The sequence below is a fragment of the Netta rufina genome, assembly GCF_964035555.1.
Source record: "Netta rufina genome assembly, chromosome: 1".
Lineage (NCBI taxonomy): Eukaryota > Metazoa > Chordata > Aves > Anseriformes > Anatidae > Netta > Netta rufina.
Genome location: NC_140123.1, coordinates 30,393,535 through 30,418,440, shown reverse-complemented (window position 1 = coordinate 30,418,440; position 24,906 = coordinate 30,393,535). Strand labels below are relative to the sequence as shown.

The 24,906-nt window shown below is 39.8% G+C and overlaps 1 protein-coding gene across 3 annotated transcripts in view; it reads left to right on the top strand.

The window, feature by feature from the left end:
* Positions 1 to 22,747, top strand: part of COG3 (component of oligomeric golgi complex 3) — a 29,785-nt gene extending 7,038 nt beyond the window's left edge. The window contains exons 8-24 of one of the 3 annotated variants that reach the window (XR_014618721.1): positions 194 to 274; positions 455 to 498; positions 713 to 839; positions 1,310 to 1,401; positions 3,514 to 3,653; positions 4,901 to 5,061; positions 8,344 to 8,449; positions 10,355 to 10,479; positions 11,474 to 11,563; positions 13,439 to 13,559; positions 15,798 to 15,886; positions 15,985 to 16,119; positions 17,362 to 17,437; positions 18,888 to 19,015; positions 19,269 to 19,367; positions 20,553 to 21,020; positions 22,161 to 22,747. Coding sequence is in view for 1 of the 3 variants with exons in the window: in XM_084292514.1 (XP_084148640.1) it covers positions 194 to 274; positions 455 to 498; positions 713 to 839; positions 1,310 to 1,401; positions 3,514 to 3,653; positions 4,901 to 5,061; positions 8,344 to 8,449; positions 10,355 to 10,479; positions 11,474 to 11,563; positions 13,439 to 13,559; positions 15,798 to 15,886; positions 15,985 to 16,119; positions 17,362 to 17,437; positions 18,888 to 19,015; positions 19,269 to 19,367; positions 20,553 to 20,582 (1,644 nt within the window). In the remaining 2 variants the exon portion in view is untranslated. Of the gene's footprint in view, positions 1 to 193; positions 275 to 454; positions 499 to 712; positions 840 to 1,309; positions 1,402 to 3,513; positions 3,654 to 4,900; positions 5,062 to 8,343; positions 8,450 to 10,354; positions 10,480 to 11,473; positions 11,564 to 13,438; positions 13,560 to 15,797; positions 15,887 to 15,984; positions 16,120 to 17,361; positions 17,438 to 18,887; positions 19,016 to 19,268; positions 19,368 to 20,552 lie in introns of all 3 variants that reach the window. The other 2 variants (XR_014618722.1, XM_084292514.1) reach the window with 2 other exon arrangements.
* Positions 22,748 to 24,906: the final 2,159 nt, after the last annotated feature.

Here is a 24,906-nt window from a genome sequence, read left to right as displayed (position 1 = left end):
GAGCTTTCACTGTGGCTTTTGTTCTTCTATCTGCCTTATCTGAGTTCTGAAACAAGCACACCTTTCTAGGTGGAAGTTGTCAAGGACTGTAAAAATCCAGTTCCCTGTTTTAGAGCCTGATTGTCTCAGATGGTTGATGCTAGAAGCCAAATACAATTTTCCATTTTAACCAATTATCCATGTCTTCTTCCAGGATCCTTCATCTGTGCCAAATTCTGACAATGCCTTCACGCTGTTTTATGTAAAATTCAGAGCAGCTGCTCCCAAAGTCAGAGTAAGTAGACTGGTAGTTAACTGTTGGACATAAAGCTTTGAAAATGGGTTTTGAATTTATTGGTAGTGTGAATACAAGGGCTGCATATTAACTGTCCAGGGAGAAGATAATTCTCAACTATTGTGCAATGATAAGAAAAACTCATTTACTGCTAATAACTTTTTTCTTTTTATTGATTAGACTCTTATTGAGCAAGTAGAGCAAAGATCTGAAAAAATGCCAGAGTGAGTATATCTATGGAATTTATTTTCAAGTATTTTAAGGTTTGAAAATCTTTACTATATTAAAATAGTTTAACATGTTATTTGCTCAAAAGAAAGTTTTAAAAATTGAAATTGTGTAGACTTGAAAGAGGATATTAGAATTAATTTTTTATTTTACCAGAAAATAAATGTTAGGATGCAGTCAGTGTTCTAATTTCTCAATTGTTTGGCCTAGGTATCAACAAGTTCTCAATGAAATCCATCAATGTTACCTGGATCAGAGGGAGCTTTTGCTTGGTCCCAGTATCGCCAGCACCGTTACAGAATTAACCAGTCAGAACAACAGAGATCATTGTGCTTTGGTAGGCAGAGATGGTCATGTGTTGCATTTTTGTTTGTTTTTTAAATATATTTTCATTTTCCCTTTCTCTCAGTAAAACGCATTTATTTAATTTAAGTATTTACACACACAGTTAACAAGGTTTTGTTTGTGGTTTTGAATCATATGAAGTTCTTAGTGATTTTTTCAGTTAATGTGTTTTGTGAAAGATTCTTCTGTAGAAACTGCTCTGCTACAAACCTCAGAAAAGGTTGTTTACAGAGAAGCATGAGATGTGGTTACTTAAATTGCATAAGAAACAAAAAGGGGCAGTAGCTGCACAATGAGCTTTTATTTGGCTGGTAAAAACTATTTAGGTTTGTAGTTGATTTCAATTTTCAATTTCTTAAAGCTTCCATTTAATCACAGCTGTGGTGATATAATCCACGTCCTTTGGTATCGATGCAAGGAAAACCATTTAATAATCAAGCCTTTGTATTTCTCCGAACACAGGTGCGAAGTGGTTGTGCCTTCATGGTCCATGTCTGCCAGGATGAACACCAGCTTTACAATGAGTTCTTCACAAAACCAACACCAAAACTGGAGTAGGTGGTACATGCTGTTTTTGTTTTCCTGCATATAGAATTTACTGTGTTGTGATGTAGCAGCCAATGTTGTACGGCAAATAGGGTGGTATTGAAGTGGTTTGGTAAGAGCCAGCCTGAAAAAAAAATATCTTGGGTTCCTTTATACATTAGAATTTGATGTTCTTGTGTTTCTTCCTTCAAGTGAAGCTGATAATTGACTTTGTAGTAATCTGAGTAATGTAAATGGTCAGAAATAGGTAGAGACACACAATTTCTGTGGAAGTAGCTGTACAAGTTTTCAATTTTAGAGCCCACAGCTGTTTTTGTATTAAGCTGATAAAGACACACAAAGCCTGGCTAAAAATCCACCATACTGCAGGGTTCTGAAAGATGTCTGAACCTTACGGATGGACTCCAAAGCCTAAGAAATTCATCAAAGCATGGAGGTGTATTCCTCTGAGAAGGGGTCATAGATAAGGGGACATGGTTACTTTTAAAATATATATCTTGGGAAGATAAAGTTCTTCTCCCAGCTCTCTCATTCCTTTGTTGGAAGTCTGAGCGAAGAGTTGCAGTAGTTGTGATGCTGCTCTTTTCTTTTTCCTTCCCTGAGAAGGAACTGTTCACTGAGAAGCTGAGGTCTCATGTGAGATGTGCTCAGGATTTGAGGAGACCTAACTCAGTTGACTTAAGAGCCAGTTTAATCCAACTCCTAAAGTAAATTTCAAGTCCTTGTTTGAAATCAGTACAGAATATTGTTCAGACAGAAGTTTTATCACTGTTGCACTACATGCCAAGAATGAGAATAAACTTCTGATTATTTTTGAGTCAATGGAACGTAATTATCCCCTGTCATAAAAAAAACAAAAACAAAACCTGTTTCCCTTTCTTGCTTATATTTGAGGGAAATGTTTCAAATACATTTGAAACATTGTACCTTTGGTACAAAAGTACCTTTTTAGGTTTTTCTTAAGTGCATAATAAACAACCTCATTTTTTCTAAAGTGCTGAGATACTGTGAAGACCTAATAGAAAGGTGTCTGTATACAGTTGCAAGAGTCTTGATAAGAGATGTGAAATCGAGTGATCTGTTTAATGATGCTGATGAAAGTTTCTCCTTTGTTCCTGCTTTTAGCGTAAAATGGGATAGTCTTTTTTCAAGTTCCTTGTAAAGCTACAGAAAGCTTGACGAGAGACATTAAAAATGTGTTTGTTTTTTTTTTTTTCTGTGAGCATTCACTTTTTTTTTTTTCAAACCCTGAAAGGAACTTGGAGTGTCCTGTTTCTGTTGTCAGATATTCTTACTGAATTAAAAAATGTGTACAGTGCAGTAAACTTCTTAACTGTAGTACACTGTGAGTGCTTAAATTTTCTTAGTCTTTGTATTTCCTAGTCCAACTGGGAGATTAGCTGATAAAGCTGCTGACATGATCTGAACATTCAAATAATCTGTGACTAATGAAGGGGTCATTGAGTGGCAAAAATGCCTAGAATGACTGCTGTTCATATCTTAACCAAGACACCCATCTATGTGAGCAGGAAAGAAATATTTAACAAATGGAAGTGGAATTTTTGTGTTTCATACTGCCCTGATTCCATAACTTCTGCTAGATTGGGAAGTGTGTCCTGCGATGTTGGAAACAGTTATAGTAGAGGTTACCAAGATTTTCCTCGTGTATTTCCCCTTCATGTGCTCGTGGTTCTAATGAACTGTTGAATAGTTGGACTCAGATGAGCCTGTCCTCACTGGAGAGTGTGGAATGTGAACTCGACAGGAGCATTTCACTACACAGAATCAGTCCGGGGTACCTGCCCTTTTGTGTGTCTGTATGTGTGTGTGTGGAGGGTGTCAAGGTTTTTTGTTCTTGTTTGTGCTCTTTGCTTTTAGAATTCAAAATTGTACCCCTATTTTAGGGTACCTTGCCTCTCTGAGAAGACTTGGTAAGAACTTGGGCTTGTTTTTCAAACAGTCCTTTATTAAGACTCTTGTGATAGCATTTTGCATTGTTTTCTCATGCTCATTTAAAAAAAAAAATCTTTGCCATAAAATAATCAGTATTTGTGATAAGATTTTAGGTTGAAACCGAGGGATCCTGAAATGTTTTGCTGTGCTTTATCTTTTCTTCACAGCGAGCTCTTGGAGAAGTTGTGTCTTTCGCTATACGATGTCCTGCGGCCAATGATCATTCACGTTATCCACTTAGAGACACTGTCTGAACTCTGTGGGATCCTTAAAAACGAGATGCTGGAAGATCATGTCCAGAACAATGGTAACTCAGAGATGGAATCTAATTGCTTTTAACTGTCTTCCTAACTGATAAAATTATTCAAGTGCACAGGCAACAAACTCCCTAGATTTTTTTTCTCTCTAATGGGTCTTAAACATGTCAAAGATGAGGTAAGGTTATTTTAAATAAATTATGGCTTTTTTTTTTTTAATAATAGAAAGGTCTGTGTTTTATCTTCACTTAAATTAATATCCCAATGTTATAGAGTCCCATTTTCAGTAGATTGTACAAATACAAGCAACCATTCACCCAGCGAATGGCAAACTCCAAGACTGGTATAAATGAGTCTTTTCAAATGAATAAAGTGCTTCATTTGGCTCTGCTGATGCAGCATTCGTACAGCTTTCTGTATTTCTTGTCTTTTATCAATGTGTATACCTGATTTTTGTTCATTTTCCTCGACATAGTGGTTCCCAGGTTGTAACTTCAGCAGTGGAGTTGATAGAGGTTTTGGAGTTTTAAGTGTTCAGTGTTCTATTAGAAGTGGGCTGACCGTCAAAAATACCTGGTGACTCATTTCCTTTCTCATTACAAGTGTGTGATGGAATAATTTCAGAGTCTTAGTCTTGCACCAAGCGATAAATAGAAATCCTACTTGGTAGCAGGTATGTAACAGGGTAGTTCTTTGTCTCTGAACTGTGCCAATATCATGAAAGATTGTTCATTTTCCTGGAAGCGAGATTGTAACACAGTTGGGAACAAGGAAAAAAAATTGTAACATAGTCTTTAGGCAAATCTTAAGAAGTGATTGAATACTGTTAAACACAGGCTGATACAATAGTTGTGAAGCTGGACTTGAGCTGCTTCAGATCATCTGCGCTGTTGGGTAGGTAGGTGAGTTAGCATGTCAGCTCTCCATGGTCATACTGCAGGCACTGACTGTGATAAAACCAAAGCACAAAGGTCTGGTATCCAGGCAGAAATGCCCGTCTGACCAGCTTTTAAGTAAGCAGAACTCTTAACTCTGACATGGTGTCTGATATTGTGAGTGGGAGATCGCGTTTTCACATGTGATACAAATTTGGAGAGCTACAACGACTGCAGTATGGAGTTCAGCAATTCCTCATTTGTCACCAATTTGTCTGCATGCCACTAGTCCAAAAATGGTCTGCCTTCTGCAGCAAGTCAGTTTTGTAACGGTTCTATATGTGATGCTTAAAATTCTGCATCTATGAACTAGCTATGTAATGAAATTAACGTTTTTTTTTCTTTTTTTTTTTCTTTATAAGCTGAACAACTGGGTGCGTTTGCTGCTGGTGTCAAGCAGATGTTAGAAGATGTACAAGAGCGCCTTGTCTATCGGACACACATTTACATTCAGACTGACATCACAGGCTACAAACCTGCTCCGGGGGATCTTGCATATCCTGACAAGTTGGAAATGATGGAGGTATCCGATCAGCTTTTATTGTCCTTGATTTGGCTTTCTTTTTATATGCAGTATGTACATTTGTATGGTACAGTGCTTTGCAGATGGGATTTTCTGGTTTTTAGGTGTATTTAGTATTACTGGCGCTATCAAAGAGGCACCTGCTGATGAAATTATGACCCTAAACTAGATGTCAGAAAGCACTTTATGTCACGCTCGATAAAACTGGTGATAGTTCTCACAGTTAATGGTTTCATCGAAACTTGAAGCTTCTAAATTTTCCCTCATCACAGTAAATTTTTATTTACTTTCAAAACTAGTAGCTGGAATTTGGTGTTCTTCAGTGGGAGCTGGAGTTGAGGAGAAGCTTTAGACAGGCACAGTTAGCTCCAGGTTTGTTTTCAGAACTACTGGTCAACTAGTGTTTGGCATGAATGTTGGTATGCTATGCACAGATGATATATGGGGAGACTTGGCTTTACCTATAGATATTTTAACATGTTATCAATGGTTTTCAGTTGTGTTTTTCAAATTCTTCCCAGTATCAGCCATTTTAGCAGTCATCCCAAGCCCTTTGACTCAGTGGTCCTAGTGAAAGGAATCAGACTAACTACTTAGTTTGAGAGATCGATACTATATTGATGAAATATTCAGAATGAGAGTACTCACAAGATTAAAAATGTGTCCAATGAAAGACTTTAAATTGATTTTTTGGCTAGAGGAATCTGTGTTTGATATGCAACTGGAAGGTAGCATTACTTGGAAGGGATTAAGCATCACAAAAATCCCTCAAAATAGCTGTTGCCATTCATTTCATAATGAGGCTCCCGAGCTGTCAAAGGATGGGGCTGGCAAAGAATGATAATTCCAGCCCGGATTGGCAAGATGCAGATTTCTTTGGTCCATTCTGCTTCCCATTATCTACCAGAACAGCTGCTGGTCCTTAGAAAATCATAGGACTTAATTGCAGCTGATGAGTCAGTAGAGAAGCTGTTGTTTAACTCTGGAATCAGATCCTTACTTAGCTCTAAAGCTTCCGTGTTTTACGTATATGTACACATACAAGTGTGTATTTCTTTGGGCTGGAAGACATTAACTTTGTAGAACTGTATCTTACTGTGTTCAATTCTTGCCTCTAAACAGACAAACACAGTGAGAAACCTCTTAGTACTGAATTTGCATCGCTATAATCTTGTCGTTATATATGTTTAAAACTTTCTGCTATGTTACAGTTTGTGCCTTTGTGACTATAAATGGCATTTGTAGGTTTTTAGGAAAAGATTTACAAATCCTGAAGATAGTAAAGGGCAAGGAGTCTACAAAATTAACTATGAAAGTTCAATGATCAATAAGTTTTTGAAGAGGCAAAACTAGTAATTGAGAAGCCCACCACACAAAACATAGCTAAATGGGATCCCTACATTCAGGGTAGCTCATGGTCGGAAGTTTTACCAGTATGAGTACTTGTAGTGCAGTATGTTTACTAAATCTGAGTGCATATAGCTGAATGAAAAAATGATTGTGATAATTTTCTAATGTTAGCTATACCTTCCTTAGGCTGGGTTTCTGTGTTGTTTGCTTACATAAGGCCTTATTTTCATAGAATCTGAGAATGGTTTAGGTTAGAAGGGACCTTAAAGCCCACCCAGTCCCAGCCCCCTGCCATGGGCAGGGACACCTCCCACCAGCCCAGGTTGCCCAAAGCCCCATCCAGCCTGGCCTTGAGCACCTCCAGGGATGGGGCAGCCACAGCTTCTCTGTGCAGCCTGTGCCAGGGCCTCACCACCCGCCTAGGAAAGAATTTATTCTAAATATCTTACGTAAACCCTACCCTCTTTTAGTTTAAGGCCATTCCCCCTCATTCTATCGCTCCATTCCCAGACAAAGAGTCCCTCCCCAGCTTTCCCGTTTGCCCCCTGTCGGTACTGGAAGGCTGCTGTATGGTCTCCCTGGGGCCTTCCCTTCTCCAAGCTGACCATCTTCTGACAGGTCCATGTCCTTGTGCTGGGGGCCCCAGAGCTGAAGGCAGCACTCCAGGTGGGGTCTCATGAGAGCAGAGGGGGACAATCCCCTCCCTCACCCTGCTGGCCACGCTTCCTTTGATGCAGCCCAGGATACGGATGGTTTCTGGGCTGCAGGCACACATTGCTGGCTCATGGTGAGCTTCTCATCAGCCAACACCCCCAGGTCCTTCTCCTCAGGGCTGCTCTCAATCCATTCTCTGCCCAGCCTGTGTTTGTGCTTGGGTTTACCCCAGCCCAGGTGCAGCACCTTGCACTTGGCCTTGTCGAACCTCATGAGGTTCGCACAGGCCCAGGTCCCCCTGGGTGGCATCCCTTCCCTCCAGCATGTCCGCACCATTCAGCTTGGTGTCACTGGTAAACGTGCTGAGGGTGCACTCGATCCCACTGTCCCTGTCACCAACAAAGATGTTAAACAAACATCAAGCAGTGCTTTTTCAATTTTCTAACGCGTTCTCTGGCTATTCAGTTAGGAAGAGAAAGAAAGTGTGCTTTACAGCTCATTCTACAGAGAACTGTTTGCTGTTGAAAGTATGCTATTTTTCATTTGTCCTCATAAGACTGTTTTTACCTGGTTTGGGACTCATTTTGCTGTTTGATTGCTTTTAAACCTCAAAACCTTACTATTTAGGGAGGCCTTCTGTCTGAGTAAATTAATTATTAAAATGTTAAAAGCATGGGGCAGAAGTATTTCTTGTGCTGGTCTGCTCAAATATTAATGCAGTTCTCTGCCCATTCCCCCTGCCTGTAGTTGCTGTGACGCAGACCAAGCAGTGGCAAAAGGTTGAAGCGTGCGAGGGTTGAGTAATATTAGCGGGAAGCTCTTTCTTGAACTCCTGCAGGGAATAAACTAGAGAGCACTTCAGGACCATCTGCACGTAACATTCGTAGGAATAAAGCCATCATAGAGATCGTCTGTATGAAATCCAATTAAATGTTGAGTTGGGTTCCCCTATTTTGAGCTTCTCTTTCTAGGTGTCTTGACTGGTTAATCTTTAGAGATCAGTTAAGACAGGCAAAAATGGAAAGAACAGTGCTTTACAGAGATCAGTTCAGTGCTCGTGAATCTTTTAAGTTTGTACTCTAATATTTCATGTACTGTTTTGGAAACCGCTGTCTTTACTTTGTTCTCATTTCTTTGAAGTACTGGTGACAGTATAGCTGACTCCTTTTGCAATTTAGTGCTCTTTACTGTATTCTAATCAAAGCATAATGCTGCTTAAATAATATATATATTGTATCTATATACATATATTTTTTTGTGGTGTGTCTTCCTCTGCAGCAAATTGCACAGAGCTTAAAAGATGAGCAGAAGAAGCTGCCGTCTGAAGCTTCATTTTCAGATGTCCGGCTAGAGGATCCTGAGTCCTGCAGTTTAGTGAAATCTGGTATGAAATACATCTCGTGTTGTCAAATGAACGCATAAAGCTCCCAGAGAGCGCGCATTAACTCGAATCATCAGTGAGAAACTTGCACGTATCTTAAAGGGCTGTTTCCCTAAAGGTTTGGAGGGGAGAGCTTTGTCTTGGAGTTCTTAACATTTTATTTTTCGAAAGAGGAACAACTTATTCTTGTTCCTTCAGTGGCTGTGGTGTTTCCTTGTGCCCTCAACTCAATCAATTCTTTGCAGCAATTATTTTTGTAGTTGTATATAATTATTGTTCTTGGAATAAAATGGAGCTTCGGTATTCTTTACTGCAAAGTAGCCCTGCCATCAAGATGTATGCTTAAAGGGTGATGTTTGTTAGCTGTGCTAAAATGAAAAAGGTGGTTTTGGTGTCAGGCATGTCTCTTAAATTAATGCTTTTAACATTTAGGAGTGTTTTTTTTTGTGTGTGCCTTTAACTGGGAAGTCAAGTTCTTTCTTTGAATGCTTTTCCACTTACTGAAATCAGTTAGTAATTTTAGCTGTTACAATAATTCGTGGTACAGTCCTTGACTTTTTAAATGTGAGCTGTGTGCCTGTAAATTACAGTGAACTGGAAGCGTATTCCATGAAACCCAGTTCTTTTAATGCCAGTGATAAGTGTTACAACCCTTTAAATTTTTCCCTAAGGTCCATGAAGGATTTCTTCCTTTATTTTATCAGCGTGCAGAATGGTGTAGTGTTGTGTTTCGCACAGTCCCATATGTTTTCCAGAAGATCTTTCTGGCTGTTTCTAGCTGGACTCCACAAATGCTATTAAGAGCAGAGTCCCTCTTGCCTCATGCCAAGCGTGTGGCGTTAACAAGCCCTGTAAACCCCACCTACGGTCAGGAGGAGGAAAGGACCTGTGTGGTGTAATTCGTCCCATTACAAGATAAGTGCCTGAGATAACTGGGGTTATTGGCCCTTCAGAATTCCTCACTCCCACTTCAGTGCCTGCAGGAGTAGCTGAAGTAACTAAAAAGTAGCTTCAACCTGATAGCTGAGGTCTTACAGGCCTTCTAATTAGTGACAATAAATACATGCTTGCAAAAGGGAGAAAGATATTGCTGATTTAATTTAGACAGTTCCCACACTTACAAAATAAGCACCACACAAATGCTTCTTCCATCATTAGGTAAAACGTCAACATTTTTACTTTTTGAGTGGTTGCTGATGGCAGTCTGAGTTACGAAGCTATTGGCTTAGCTATTTCCCAAAATTTTAGGAGAAGACAAAAATAATGCAAGGCTTCTGTCTGGCAGGTGTTGTGGAAATCCATCTTGAGCATACAGAGGTATTGGAGAGGTTACCCAGGAGGTGGGCTTGCTTATTTTTACAGTCCTACCCCTGCCCACCTCCCTGCAATGTTTTTGCCATTATTTTTGAGGTTATTAACATGATGTTCAAACCCTACACTTCCTACAGCTCTTTAATCCATGTAGGATCATCCCCAGCAGAAAAGAAAGCATGAAGAAGTAAAATTTATGGAATGTTTTTTTTTTTTTCCTTTTTTTTTTTTTCCTGACCATCTCTTGTGGTTTCATGATCACTAACTATTTGTTTTTCCCTTCTACACCTCTCAGTAATTGTTTGACCATTTCAGCTGTTGAGTTAAGGAGGGGGAGCCACTAGAGACATGCCTGTAAAACTAATTCATTAAAAAAGATTGAGCGGGGCCATTGCTGAAAGCAAAATTGTGTCTTTCACAGCCGTGTGTGCTCTGTACACGTCAGTAAACTAATTCTGACCTGCTCAGAAAGAGAAAAGCTAACCTGTTTGGGTGCAATATGTCATGTTACTGTGGAGTCAGTATGAAGTGAGTTGATATTGCAGTTGAAAGGACAGATGGATGAGTTTTTCACGTGTGCATTTTACTTTTAAATAGGTTCGGCGGAATCCCTCAATCCCAGACACCAGTCCACGGTTTCACCAGCGGATCTGCATGGGATGTGGTATCCCACCGTCAGAAGGACGCTAGTGTGTCTCTCCAAACTGTACAGATGTATAGACGTATGCAAAAATTTCTTTATCTAATATTTTTAGGGAAGTTATGAAGCTTACAGCACCGGTTCTGAATATTTTTATCTAAGAGGAACGGACAGTTACTGGCCCCTGTTATCTCCTATTAGGCTTTTTGCTGATATCTTTACGTAAAACGTGAACTGACAAATTTTGGTCATTATTTCCAAGACAATTTTGGAATTTTGTAGAATTAGAAAACAAAATAATGCTGGTTTGTACATCCATTCCTTTTGCTATTACGGAGATATTTCAGTATCTGATGCTTAAGTTATTTACCACACCAAAACTGAGGAATGAACAGGAAAGGATAGAAAAATCAGGCTCAGTTATACAAAATGATCTTATTGCTGAAATCATTGGGTGAATGTGTTTTTTGCGATGTGCTTTTCAGCACATCAGACAGGGTGATGTTTCTGGTCTTAAAAATGCTGGCTCTGCTGCTTCTACGTTTTGAACGTGTTCCCAGTTTTTTTGTGTTGCACATCTTTAAAAAAGTAGGAAACTGACACACCAAACAATGTTTAAATTATCCAGAGTTTAAGACAGTAGGAATCCTCATGTCTAAGAGAAACAAATGTGTTATTTACTTCACAAGTATTTTGAGATTTGCACTTTAAAGTCTGACTTTTGTCTGTCACCTAACAGAGCTAGTAAGTCTGAGAAACATAATGTGAGTGGTTTTGTTTCTCTGTATGTGTTCTATCTTACTTAATACGTGCTTAATACCCCGGTACAAATTCAGAGCTGGATGGTGGTGGACTTGGGCATACGTTTAGTGTAGACCTGTATCCGGTCTAAGTGCTGTAACAAACTTTTATGTACCAAGGCTTTATTCTGTTGGATTGCATTTGTCAGTGTGTTTGTAACTAACTAATCTAGAGTTTTGTATGTTGGTAAGCATAACCTTCACAAGCCACAACTCAAATTCTGTTTAGGCTTTGCTAATGTTTTATTTTTTGGTCTGATTTCTTCTTTCCTGCAGAGGGCAGTGTTTCAGGGATTATCGCAAGAGGCCTTATCTGCCTGCATCCACTCACTGCTGGGAGCTGCTGATTCTATCAGCAAAAACAAGGTCAGAGTCTGTGCTTTGGGGATAGGGTGGTTTTTCTCCTTTAACTTTTCCCCATGTACGTGTAAAGCCATGAAGTAGTCGTTCCAAATTCCATTGAAATCTTAGTGAAATCATGTGGCTCTGACCAAATTCCAGACTTGATGGAATTGCTAGCTGATTAATGTATTCTAAAACATGCAAGCCTATCTGAAAAAGTAAAATACAAATCACAGCAATCATGTTTACGGGCTGCTATTACTCATGTGAATTCATTCAAGTGATGCCTGAATAAAAATAGTGCTGGAAGTCTATTCTGCTACCAATTTGCCTGTTAATCTTTTTTTTTTTTTTTTTTTTTCCTGCTTCTTTTTTTTTTTTTTTTTGAGTTTTCAAAAATCTTTCCAAGTATTAACTTCACTGGCAAGATTTGATAAGTCTTTTCTGCTCAGAACTATCTATGAATAAAAAGCTTTGATCTCGTATGTGGTATTCAGAATTTGATGCAGTTTCATCAAGTCGTTTTTACCTTACGTGTTACTTTAATTGGAGTAAACCTGTGTGGGTTTTCTTCTCTTGCAGTTTCTTGAATACAAATACTGTAGTATTTACTAATTCCTAACAGCCAGGAAGTGAAATTTATTAAAACAAAAAAAAAAAAAAGAAAACTCTTGATAGGATAAACTTGCTGGATTTGTATAAGCAATAAATACTTAGCAATGAAAACAAAATAGTTGCTATTAGAAATGAAGAATTATTTTGAAGTATTTGTTTTGAATGTCTCATGAAAAATATCTGTTACATGTAGCACCTCTAAAAAGAAATTCAAGCCACATTTTCCTCTCGCTTGAGCATGTAACTATTTGGTATGTAAATGATTCAGATTTATACAGATCCATTCCAGCATTGTACATCAGGTCAGAGCACGAAACTGACCCCACAGTGAGCCCTGAACAGACTGGCCTGGGACTAGGATCTGTACCAGTTTGCTGTTGGTGCATGTTAATATAAGATTATCTGATGAAATTCTGCATATAAGAAAAAAAAGCCTCAAGAAACCAGTGCACCACATATTTTTAGTGAAAGCTTCCATTTGTTAAAACTGTAGATTTAAACCTATTTTCTTGACTTTCTCATTTAACATTATATCAAGGAAAGATCTTTTTCAGCTTGCAAAGGCAAATACACCTTTAATCCTCCTTCATTTGCCCCAATGAGCCATGAACTTGAAAGATTAAAAACTGCTTGTGGTATAAAGCATAGCTGAAATAACAAGCAGTGCAAAACTGATCATCTCGGTGGTGTGAACCTGGCCTTGGTTTATTCTTTCTATCTTTGCCATACAGTATAGAAATTAACTAAGCTTTGTGTTTAATGATATGAGAAAAATGCCTCGTAAGACCTTTGCACAGTAGCAAAGTTAATGTTTCTGTAATAACCTTGATTATCTGTCTTTCTGGCTTTTTTAAATCATCTTAACGATGGCAAAAAAAAACACCCTTGCAATTTCGTATTTTTCAACCTAAATCATATGAATTACATGAAATAATTCCTGGCTTTTATGAAGAATAAGTTTGTGTCTTTCAAAAACTGGATACCTGTACCTAATGTGGACATTTAGAAATAGAGCTATATATAATCCAGGTCTAAGAAATAGGAATAAAGTCAGCTTCTGCAGGGCAGTATATTCAGAGCAGTCCAGAAGTGAGTCTTGTTGATCCTAGAATGCAGTTAATGGCACTACAGACTAATGTAAAAAGCTTGTTTGGAAAATTATTGGTAATAATTTTGTTGCAGGAAATTAACTAATAAAAAAGCGAAGGTGTTGAAATTGTGTTCTTCATTTAATGGTTGCTTTTTACATGTAATGAGTATTTTTTTTTTTTCCTTGTGCTGTAGACCCAGGTTGATGGACAGCTTTTCTTAATAAAACACCTTTTGATTCTTCGTGAACAAATTGCTCCTTTCCACACTGATTTCACCATTAAGGAAATTTCCCTGGACCTTAAGAAAACTAGAGGTACTGAACAGTTGCTGGCTACAGAACGGGATGGCGTTGTCATCCCTTCATGTGCTAGCAAAAGTTCTGGGTTTATTTTATGTTCACCTGCAATGACCTGTATGCTTGTGCTAATCTCTTGCTTTGTTCTTACCTTCTCTGAGAGGAAAAAAAAACCAACAAAACAAATGTTCTTTTTTAAAGGGCAATTCCAGATGTATCTAACAAGTTCTTTATTTTTGTATGGAATGCGTTTGACTGCCTTTTGCTGCTCACCTAACTTCTTTATCCAGTCGTTTTTAAGAACAGCTAAATAACCTCTGTTTCTGCACAGAAGTGTCTCTTCCCTCTTCTGATCTTTTAAATGAATATCTGTTGTTACTGCTGTTTAACAGGCTAATTTAAAAAAATACATAGCTGACTTGCCTGAAACAAATTAAGATTTCCTAAACTTTTCTGTTTTATTTTGTTCAGGAAAGAATTCTTTTTATATTGCAAGTCAAATAAGCAGTATTGTTGTATGTTTTTTTTGTGGCAACCATGTCTGTTTTTAGGAATAATAGAAACTACATGCTTTTTTTTAATTTTTTATTTTATTTTAAATTGTGCTATGGTTCCTTTGTGAAATGCAGGAAAAAAAAAGCCCTACGAAAATAAAAGGGAACAGTTGTGGAGTTGTCAGGTTTATAAAGATAAGGGGAAAAGTAATGGGAAGCATGTCAAGTTTCTCCTCTTCTGTTCTGGAAGAGAAAGCTGAAGAAATAACTTTTCTTTCCTGCCATCTAATACGCTGCTCTTCTAACTCTGAAGCGAGCGATTCCCACACTAACCATTTCATCTGTTGCATTTGAACATCAATGAAACCACGTACCTGTTGAGTAGTTTCTAGTTGACTGGAGGTTAAAGGGTAAATACGTCCTTTTGGTGTCTCATCCTGGCTGACACACGAGTTTGTTCTCCCTCTTTAATTAACTGAATAAATTTCTGTGCCAGCCAGTGTTTCGCACACGGTAGTGGTAAGTAATGGGAAATGCTTTCTTTATGGTGGGGGATGGAGGCTGTTGAAAATGTAGACTGAGCTTAATTCTTAATGTAGCGTGGCGCAGGCCAGCAGGGCTGTTATATTTGGGATGAGTTGTAGTAGAAAGATAGCATGGCTAATAAGAGTTTTATTGTCTTCCAGCCAAGCTCTCTGCACATAGATTGTACTTTGGGATTTATATCTGAAAGGAACACTGCTTAATGTAAAAGTCATGCTTCCACTTTTTTAAAGTAGTTTAATACTAAGGTTATTGCAACTGGAAAATATAGCGGGGAGGGGTGGCTTTCACACTCTCTGGCTTGTAGGCATCTAATGAAGAACTTAGGCTCTCTTTGGAATCAGAAGTAATTCAGAGAACAGAATGAATCTTTCTTTGCAGTCTCCTTTAACTGCACAGGAGTGCAGGTTCTTAGTTTGGCATTTAAGTACCCGGCATTCCTACTTTGTTTAATGCACTTTGACAGCACTTCTTTAACTCACACATCTTCTTTCCCTCCCGTTGTTTCATCCAGCACCAGAGGCACAGAATTACTTTTGATACGAAAGAAAGCAGATGGAGGTGTAGGATGGTAAACAAATGACACTGGGGCAACAAGCTACACAGAAACTGTATTGATGATTTTCTTTTTCCCAATTTGATTAGATTTCAGGTTGACAACATTCCTTTAATTCAGTAGGAATAATTTCAGGATGACGTGTTAATTGCAGGCATTTTTGTTTTTATTTCTTGGTACCATAAATATGAATGTATTTCAATATGTTGATGTTTTTGGTTTAGTCTTAACTAAAAAAATTAAGCACACAGGAAAAGAGTGCCAGTTCTGAGTCGCTTTGTGCAACCATGCTTGGTTTTCCCAGTTTAACTGCTCAACTACGTAGCTTATGTAAAAGTCTTTCACTTGTAGATGCCGTTACAAAAGGAAAAGAGCTCACACACTTTGCGTGCTGATAGCACTACAGTTGTTATCAGTCATTTTTTAGTTTGATGTAATGTATTTTTCTGTTTGAACTGTTAGATCCAGGCGTACTGTGTGTGTTTTTGTGCGTATGCATTTGTGTGTGCACGTGCATGCACACCTCCTGGTCGTGGGATCTGTAGTGTTACAATGATGCTAATGAGGCTTGGCCATCTTAATGAGTAAATAAGTGAATAAAGCTTTGTGTTCCTGGAGCTGAATCCCATTTACTTACAGTGCGAGTGATTTTCTGATTCACAGATGCGGCGTTTAAAATCCTGAACCCTAAAACAGTTTCAAGATTTTTTAGACTAAACAGCAACAATGCCTTGATACAGTTCTTGCTGGAGGTAATACGGAGTCTCGTTGCATTCAGAAAAAATTGGTCGTTAAGCGGGTGGTGATCTCTGGCAAATAAAAAGGAGGGATTTGTTGTCTTCTCTTCAAGGGTACTCCAGAAATCAGAGAACATTATATCGACTCGAAGAAAGATGTAGATCGTCATCTGAAATCAGCTTGTGAGCAGTTTATTCAGCAGCAAACCAAACAGTTCATAGAACAGCTGGAGGAGTTCATGACAAAGGTACAAGCATGGTGTATATTTGTTAACTTAACTGAAATACTGATAGGTCAGTGAAATTAGTGTTTAAATTGGGTACAGGAGAAGCTGCTAGATCTCTCTGATTAGCTGACGATGTTGGCATTTCCCATTTTAAAACTGTGATTCCTTTTAAGTTTCAACAAGGAACTGTCAAAGCATTTTCAAAATTAATAGATTAAAAGAACAAGGCATAGTTTGTTTTTAAAAGCAACTCTTACACTCTTTTGTTCAGAAGCTGTACCTGTTTCAGTGAGTTGAAATAGGGCTATGAAAGTCAGCAGAAGCTTTTTTCTGTTTGCAGGAAAAGCACTCTCCAACCTTGACTGAATTTGTAAGCCCTCAATAAAAGTCTCAGGTTGTGCGTGTTCTTAAGAGAAATCTTAGAGTATGGCAGCCATGCTCCGGTATACTCTTAGCAGCCAGCTGAGTTTGCAGAAGGTTTTTATTTTCAGCATATTTTACAGCAGTGAAGTGATTGCTGAGCAGGGCTTTCCTTCCAAGTCTTGTTTTGTCAGGAATTTCTGTCACAAACTGAGGCAGGTAGATTGGGCATCCTAGAGGACAGGAACAAAAGCTGTCCTGTTACAATACACTTTTTTATAGAACCTTTCCTAGGGCACAGGATTCGAGACACCTTGAGAAAAGCACGCAGTGTGATCTATTATTTCTGGAAAACAAAGCATGATGCGGATCTATGTTGCACCAAGATGTGTTTTTATAGCACAACAACTCAGAAACTGGGTCCTACACCATTGCTGGACTTCAAAAATACCCCAGCTGCTGGCTTTCTGAGAATTTAGAAGATTACAATGTTAAATTTTCTGATGCCTGTGATGATGGGGCGAGGGGCCAGTACCATGCCTAAAATACAGGTGATTAAAATGCAGATGATCAACTGAGATTGCTAGATTGTTGAAGTTATTCCAATCTGGGGAGTTTGACTAACGTGATGAAGTATAATTCCCTTTTGAGGTTTCTTTGGCACCTAAAGACACAAAGAATTTTTGTAAATTTAATCCCATTTTGATTTTTTTTTTCAAGACGTGTTTATGATTGTAATTTTGAACTGCATTTCTGTCAAGCTGTTTCCCCTGTGTATTGTTAAGTCAGGACCTAGAAAAAAAGAGAATTCAGTAACTAGGAGACTTGTGCAATTGTTACTTGGTTAGTATGTTGTGACTTCAGCTGAAAGAAACATCATTTTGTTGATTGTCATTGTTTTAGGTGGCTGCTTTAAAAACAATGGCTACTCAAGGAGGTCCCAAATACAGCCTTTCGCAGCAACCTTGGGCACAACCAGGTATTTGCTTTGTTTTATTTTCATACTGCTTCAGAGATCCTTGTAGGCTGCTAAAGCTGTGATCATTTACCTGTTTGAGACTCCTGCAGGAAACTCGTCTTCAAAAGATGACTTTCTCTTCAGAACTTTCTCTTCAAAGTCCTGGCTTATATTTTTACTTGTGTGCCAGTTTAAATGTCTTCAGATACTTCTAAATCAAAACCTGACAAACTTAAGAATATGCGTTTAATTGGAACAATAGCTGAATGAATCGAGTGTTTCTCAAGCTGTGAGTGCTCTTGCATGAAAACAGCACTTTCACAAACAGATGCAGAATGTGCCTACGGAATTACTTGATCACGTTGAGATGAAGCTTTGGCTTTTGTAGAAAAAAATCCGAGTCTGTATTGAAGCTTTTATTGTCTGTAGCTGTGGCAAGTGCTTCCTTTTCAGAACTCAAATGCTTCGTAGGAACATTTGGAGTAGTTCAGATGTTCCTGGGTTGCTTTGCTGTTCGCATTACCAAGTTGAGCTTCTCGATGACACTGAGAAATCTGTTTATTCCAATTCATACATCGAAACCTTCTGTTGCTGCATCACGTTCTTAAAATGCAAAGCCAGCCATATTCATTCATAATTCAGTGCTGCTCCATGGTCAGACACTCTCAAGGGCTAACTTGAGCTTCTGCTTAATATTTCCTGCTTCTTCAGGGGTGTTTTTAATGTTTGTCTGGAGATAATTATGTGTGTAGAGGCAGATCTAAGCAGATCTTCTGTTGTTTCTTGGAGTCATTTGTGTGGGAAGCAGGAGTAAGTAGGAGAAAATTGAGGCACTGTAGAAAGAGAGGAAAAACAAACATAGGATCCTAACTTGGGGGATTTAAGGCTACAAAATGTATGTTGCCCCTGCCCTTTAAGCAAAGATCTTGTAAAGCCATTAAAATACCTAGCAATAAAGAAAGAAGGTCTTGTCTGAGAGAGGATTCCTGTCTGCTTGATTCAAAATGCAGAAGGCTGTGCAGCCCTTCTTCTTCCAGACACAGCCTGTGGACAGTAAGGAGAATTGGTGCTGCGCTGTTCTGTTTACTAGCAGTATTTATTCCCGGCAGTTCCTTTTCCTTTTCAGTTTGACGTGGGGGTGGCCTGTGTAAAACTTTGTTAATTCTTCAGTTGGAAGGCTGCAACTCCAGGAACCTGAGGAGTCTGCGTTAGCTGGCAGAAATGGGTTGGGTGCTTTTGATGCAGAGTAAGAGGCTGATGTCTCGAGGAGTTCCTGAGAGGCAAGCCTGGTCTGGCGTGTGCTCATATGATGGAATGATGCTGTGCTGCCCAGTCTGCCCCCCTATTTCCCCTTCAGTCCACCCCGTGGTTGTGATCACCCCTAGTACAGGGGAGATGCTGTTCAGGAACATAGATTTCCAATTGCAGCATGATCTTCTGCTTCATTAAGTATGTTTACTCTTATTTTCAGCAAAGATCAACGATATGGTCTCTTCCACGTACAAGACAATAAAAACAAAGCTGCCATCAACGTTACGAAGCATGTCCTTATACTTGTCCAATAAAGATACGGAATTCATTTTGTTCAAGCCAGTTAGGGTGAGTACTGCTCTGTGTACCTCAGCATGATTTTCTCTGGGTGTGAAACCTATTGAAAAGGCCTGTGAAATCAAATCTCACGGTATCTTTTAGCCTAAAACCAAAATTGTCCTGTTTCCTCTTATATTCAACCTGCATAGTATATATTGCAGGGATGGAGGTGGGTTCTGGTACTTATTCTGGTCAATGTTTGGGGTGAGTTCTGTGCGTTTGTTTTTTTTAATAATGACTTTTTCCTTCTTTCCTTTTAAAGAACAACATTCAGCAAATGTTTCAGAAACTCCATGCTTTGTTAAAGGAAGAATTTAGTAATGAAGATCTCCAGATCATAGCCTGTCCTTCAATGGAACAGGTATGTACCGAATATATTGAAGCTCCCTGTTTTATTAATTGCTTTTTCATGTGACTGTCTTTATTTTTAAACATTAACTTTTCACTTTTACTATTTTTAGTGTTCAGATATTTTTTTTAAATCCTCCTTAATCCTGGTTGATTAAACTCAGGACTTTCTCTGAACTCCAGGGTCTCAAATAAAAGGTTTTGCTTGTTTGTTATGAATATTCAATACATTTTTTTAAATTGAAGGCAGTGACTGATGTTTTTGTGGATTGGTTTGTACAACATCATGGCAGTCTTGCCATTTTTGGGCATTGTCTTTTTGAAGAGATACCACAGCTAGTGAACAAGCTTAAAAAAAAATCTGTGCATGTGAAATTGGTCTCGCTTTTGACAAATACGAGAAGCAGCAACTTTTTATGTTTGGGAAGTAGGGGAAAGAGTTACAAGGGTGCATTTGGAGTAAATTGGATTGGGAAAATGTGCAGTTTTTTAATTGAAATTTAACCCTACTTAACCCTTCTCAAGAGGTGAGTGGGGTTGAGAATTCTCTGACAAAAACAAGGAGGTTTTCAAAAATCTGTCTTTGACTTCAGGAGTCAAGGGAGTGTTGTTAAAATCTTAATATCATGGGCTGCCAGTATTCAAACTGAATGTGGTAGAGGAGTTTGCCCACAATGAACGTGGCCACAGGGATGTGTGTTAACTATCCTGGAGCACAGAGTAGGAGTGATGCACTGGAAAAGGTGGGGTTGTCCTAGAGGAGTTGGCTTCTTCTAATGTTGTTTATCTGTTGATCCTGAGGATCATTTCCACAAGCTGAAGTGCATCGGAAGCAATATTCTAGTTTGTGGGAACCAAGGATTGCAAAGGACCCCAAATGTGTTTCAGATATCTAAGATGGATGTTGACATTTTCTCCAGTGCACAGATTTTTATGGAGTTCCTTGACAATGCCAGAAGCCACCCTAAAAAAATCTAAAACAATAGGTTGTGACTGCTGAAAAGACTTGTCAACAGCTGTGTTTTACAAAGCCTGTGAGTTGGGATTTGACTGGAAGTTTTGACCAGTTCTATGGGTGTTCTGCTTCATATAAGTCTCTGTGTGCTTCCATGAGTTCCCGTTTAAAGGTTTAAATATGAGACATCAGCTCCTGAACTTAGCTGTTCTGTCTAATGTGGGCTTTTGCTTTGTCTTCCAGGTGAACTTACTTTTGTCGATGTCCAAGTAGCCAGTGAGGCTGCTTCAGACAAACTTCAGCTGAGTGGCAGACAGTGAAGGGGATGTGAAGACATTTGCAGACATTTTGAAGTAAATGAAGGATCCCCCCGTGCAGTCCAGTCTGCATTAAAACCCTCCAGGCTGTTTCTCCCTGTTTTAGGAAAAAGTTTAAAAAAAAGAAATCAGTTTTATTGATTTGTTAAAGGTCTTCCTATTTGCTGGCTTGAGAAGGGGGGGGGGAAAAAGCAAACAAAACAAACCTTTTGCTGATCACTCTTATGGAAGCTCAGTTACTGCCTTCTCCAGATATTCTTGAAGTCCTGTTTTGTTTTTTTTTTTTTTTTGTATGTAAAATCCTTCCATACTTTAAGCTGATGAATGGAGTGAAGAGAAGCACTTTCAAAAAACCCACTGGAAGTAGAGTGCAGGGAATAAAACGGGAGCAGTGGTAGGTATTTGCAAGGCTTGGAGATAAGCACGTTGATACGACCGTTTGACTTAAGCAGGCATGCTCCAATTTTTTAACACCCCTGAGAATCCTGATAACTTACCAAGTGTGTGAACATAATTCCGAGGTTTTTAGCTGGGAAAACTTTATTTTCTACATCTGAAGCGTTTCTTGAAACACTGGATGTGCTGTTTTTTTCTTGTACCCTGGTGATTAAGAGCTGCGAGGCCTGGCGTGAAGTTTTATGCTCTAGCCTTACTCCGTGTAAAGAATCTCGGATTCTTGGGATTTGCAATGGAAAGCTGTGCAATATAATTTCTGTTGTTTCTGAGGGAACCGCATGTTTTCAGATGCTTTACAGCAAAGCGTAGCATTGAGATTCTCAGGTACTTAGAGTTTTAGGTTAGAGGTGTTTTTTTTTTTTTTTTTCTTGTATATTTTTGCCGTACCCAAGATCAACTGGTGATGTCGGATTAGTCAAAGCGGGCACTGGGACCGGAACTTTTACAGCCTCTGTGGGCTGGAGCAAATGCTAGTGGGGGTGTGCAGGGGATGCCAGAAATGGATGTGTAAGCACTGTCAAATCATCGTTGTTAGCAGGGGTTAAGTGCTCAGTTACTGGTAAGCAGGGTGCTGTGATCAGTAGGCATTAATTGATCCTTATTTCGGAAAGCTGAATGCGAACCCCTCTGTCATTAATTGAGTGAAACACTAAAAGCAGCTCTAGAGTATCTCGGTGTGCAACTCTTGATCGTGCAGCACTGCGAAAGAAAACCACGGTGAGGTACGTGGCAGCCTTTCAACTCACTCGTAAAAACTCTTTCTGAAATATTTAATTGCAGAGACACTTCCATGCACATCAGTGGTGTTTTGATTTAATGTTTTTCCTCTTATGAATCACGTGGCTGGAGACTAAACCAGTAGGATTTAAAGCTACCATGAGAAGTGTTGCAGCAGTGGTGCTGAGGTACGCAAGTGGTACTCATAGGACCTTACATGACTCCTTAAAATTAACTAAAGGAACTAACAAGGAAGCAAACCTGCCCTTTTGGTTTTTTCTTTTTACTTATGTAGAATCGCAGGCTGTAAAATACTGTCCAGTGCGTTGTAATATATGTATATTTGTTTTTTTTTATGAAGTTTTACAGAAGGATTGCATGGTCACTGCACAAAGCTGTGGCGGACTCAATACATTGTACAGAGGAGATGTGAAGGGTAAACCCTCGCAGGAGGCACTCTCGGGATTTGGGTCTTTTCTCTCCTAGAATACCTGGACAGCTCGAGGTCGGCTGGCTGGAAGATTAGCAGAGCAATCAGTTTATACAGCCTGTTTGCTAAACGACCATTTGTTTAAACATGTACAGTTTCAGATATTTACGTTTACAAATAGTGTAAATACTTTCAGAAGATTAATTTAAGATGCTTTATATTATCTGACTAGAAACTTGCCGTTTTTAATTTTTTTAAATAAAAATGTTGCCTCCTATTTTGGTCAAAGAGTAAAGCTTTATTCTGTATCCCGAGGCTTGTCTGTCAAGATAACTGTAATACAGAGACCATAAACACCCTGTAAGCACAGGCAGGGAGCGCGTTGCTAAAGAGAAGTGTTCTTTGGCAGTAAGAGAAATGACTTTATTTGGCACAGATGTATACCTGAGTGCTGAGCATACAGCTAATTGTTGAAATAATCCCTCTTTATGGTTATAATAAAGTAAATTTGTATTTTCTTTACTGACAAATTGGTATTTTCTTTACCGACAAGTGGTCTTGCGTGGCTAAATGCTCTCTTTGCTTGAAATTTTATGAGGGGGGAAGAAATCGTGACTGTAACAAAAGATATTTTATCTAGTTGGCCCTTACTCAGAGTAAACTTGGGAGGTGGTGGCTGAAAGCACAACGATTATTTTATTTGATAGCTGTTCCTGTTGCTTGCAGGCTTCTCTACCCATCATTTCTTACTACCACAACTGTTCTTCTGGCCCTTGGTATTGTAGGAGCGCATCCTTCAGAGGCTCCTGCTTTGTTCCCTGTAATGTCAGTGTGAGGCATCTCTTCACCCTCTGGCTTTGACAGCGTCATCTGAATGAACTCAGCTCAGGACAAACGCCGCTTTCTGGTGGAATTTATCTGCTGGCTGACTGGCACAAGCAGCAGTGTGTGACCACTGCTGCCTGGATGCTTGGAGCCTGCTAAAAAGCTTTGGCCCTTTGGACTGCCTATCTTGGGAAATGCCGTGAAAGCCAAGGCAGTTTTGCAGGCATTTATTCTTTCTTTCTTTTTTTTTTTTTTTTTTTTTTTTTTTTTTTTTTTTTTTTTTTTTGCACAACAATGACACCCTCAGCAGAGCTTATACTGGGCTGGGTGCTCTCCAAGCAAAAACAACCCTCCCTTCCTCAAGCCGTGCCTGTTTGGTGTCGATGAAGTGATGTGGGTAGGAAAAGGAAGAAAGTTTTTGCCACTAACAGACCTTGAGGTCACTGCAGCAAACTCCAGTCTTGTGCTTGCGAATGCTGCTTTCTCCTACCCTCACATATTTTTAGCCTTATTGAACCCTAAAACCAAGCCAAGACCCTACAGCGAATGAGATCTTGGAAATGAAGGTCTCAGAATACAATATGAGCTCCACATGTCCTGCTCATTAGCTGAAGGAGAAGGAGGGAAACCATCTCCTCCTTCAAAGATCGGTGTGGTAACATTCAGTGTAATCCCCCTGATGGAACTGCAAGCCATCAGGTGTTTTCAGCTGAGGTGGGCCTGGTGTTACAAGGACTCGACGTACAAGAAGGTGGGCTTGGAAAAAGGAGCTTTATTTTCATGGCCGAGTGCCAGACTTATCCCCTTGATGAAGGAAAAGTGGATCTGAAGCTCTCGTGTAACTGCTGTACGTCTTGAGGTCTTCGTTCCAGTACTTCATGCAGGTAGAAGATGAAGCGCAAGGAGTGGTGTCACTGAGGCACTGCCAAACCTATTGCAAAATTGCCTCTATTTTGGCGAGCAGGCTCCTGAGCTGAATCTTTTTGGACTGCAGGAAGAGCTCCTCTTTGCTTTTGAGCCCTTTTAGCAGGTGGCTTGGGGTCTTGGGGTCTTTCAGCTGCGAAGAGAGCCCGAGCAAAAAGAAGAGCGTTAATGCTGAAACCCCTGAGGGGAGGCTGTGTGGAAGAGCATCGCTTCAAACCCAACCTCTCATGCTTGCCCTCATCCCAGGAGGGTCAGAGGTGGGAAACCCGAGTGCCAACAAATGCCGAAGGATTTTTGGTTGTCCCTGTCCCCAGATGCTTGTTTCACGTGAAGTGAAATGCCGTTCAGATAAAATCAGGAGCATTGGGTTTGTATTGACGTTTATATTAAACGTTTTGAGAAGGGAGAGTGTCTCAAAATGAATTTGTGAGACGTGCTGTCCTCACCCGTCAGCGGCAGTGTTTCAATCTCGGCTAAATGCTTTCCCGAAGGGGAATTTCATTAAGATTCACACGGGCAGGAAATTTGCTTTTGAGCCAAACGGTGACTTTTTCACCTGAAAATCCGTGCCCGGGCCCCGTGCAGCAGCCCCAGGGCAACGGGGCTCATCTCAGGCGGGCTGCTGTGGGCACGGTGAGTGCTCACCTTGAGCCGGGCCCCCACGTTGAAGCGGATGCAGTGGCTGTGGCTCGTGAACCACAGGTGGATCTGGTCCTGGGACACAATTTTAAGGGTGAGGTGGCCGTTCAGTGTCGCGGCGATGGGCTGGAAAGGGGGGCCGTGCACGTGCCGGCTGAGGTCGTGCCAGCTCCAGTGCTTCTGGCTCCCCCCTGCCTGGTCAAAGCAGATCCCGGTGCGAGGGGTCAGGATGATCCTGGGGACAAACACGGGGTGAATCCAGAGCCAACAGCTTACCCCTAAATACCAC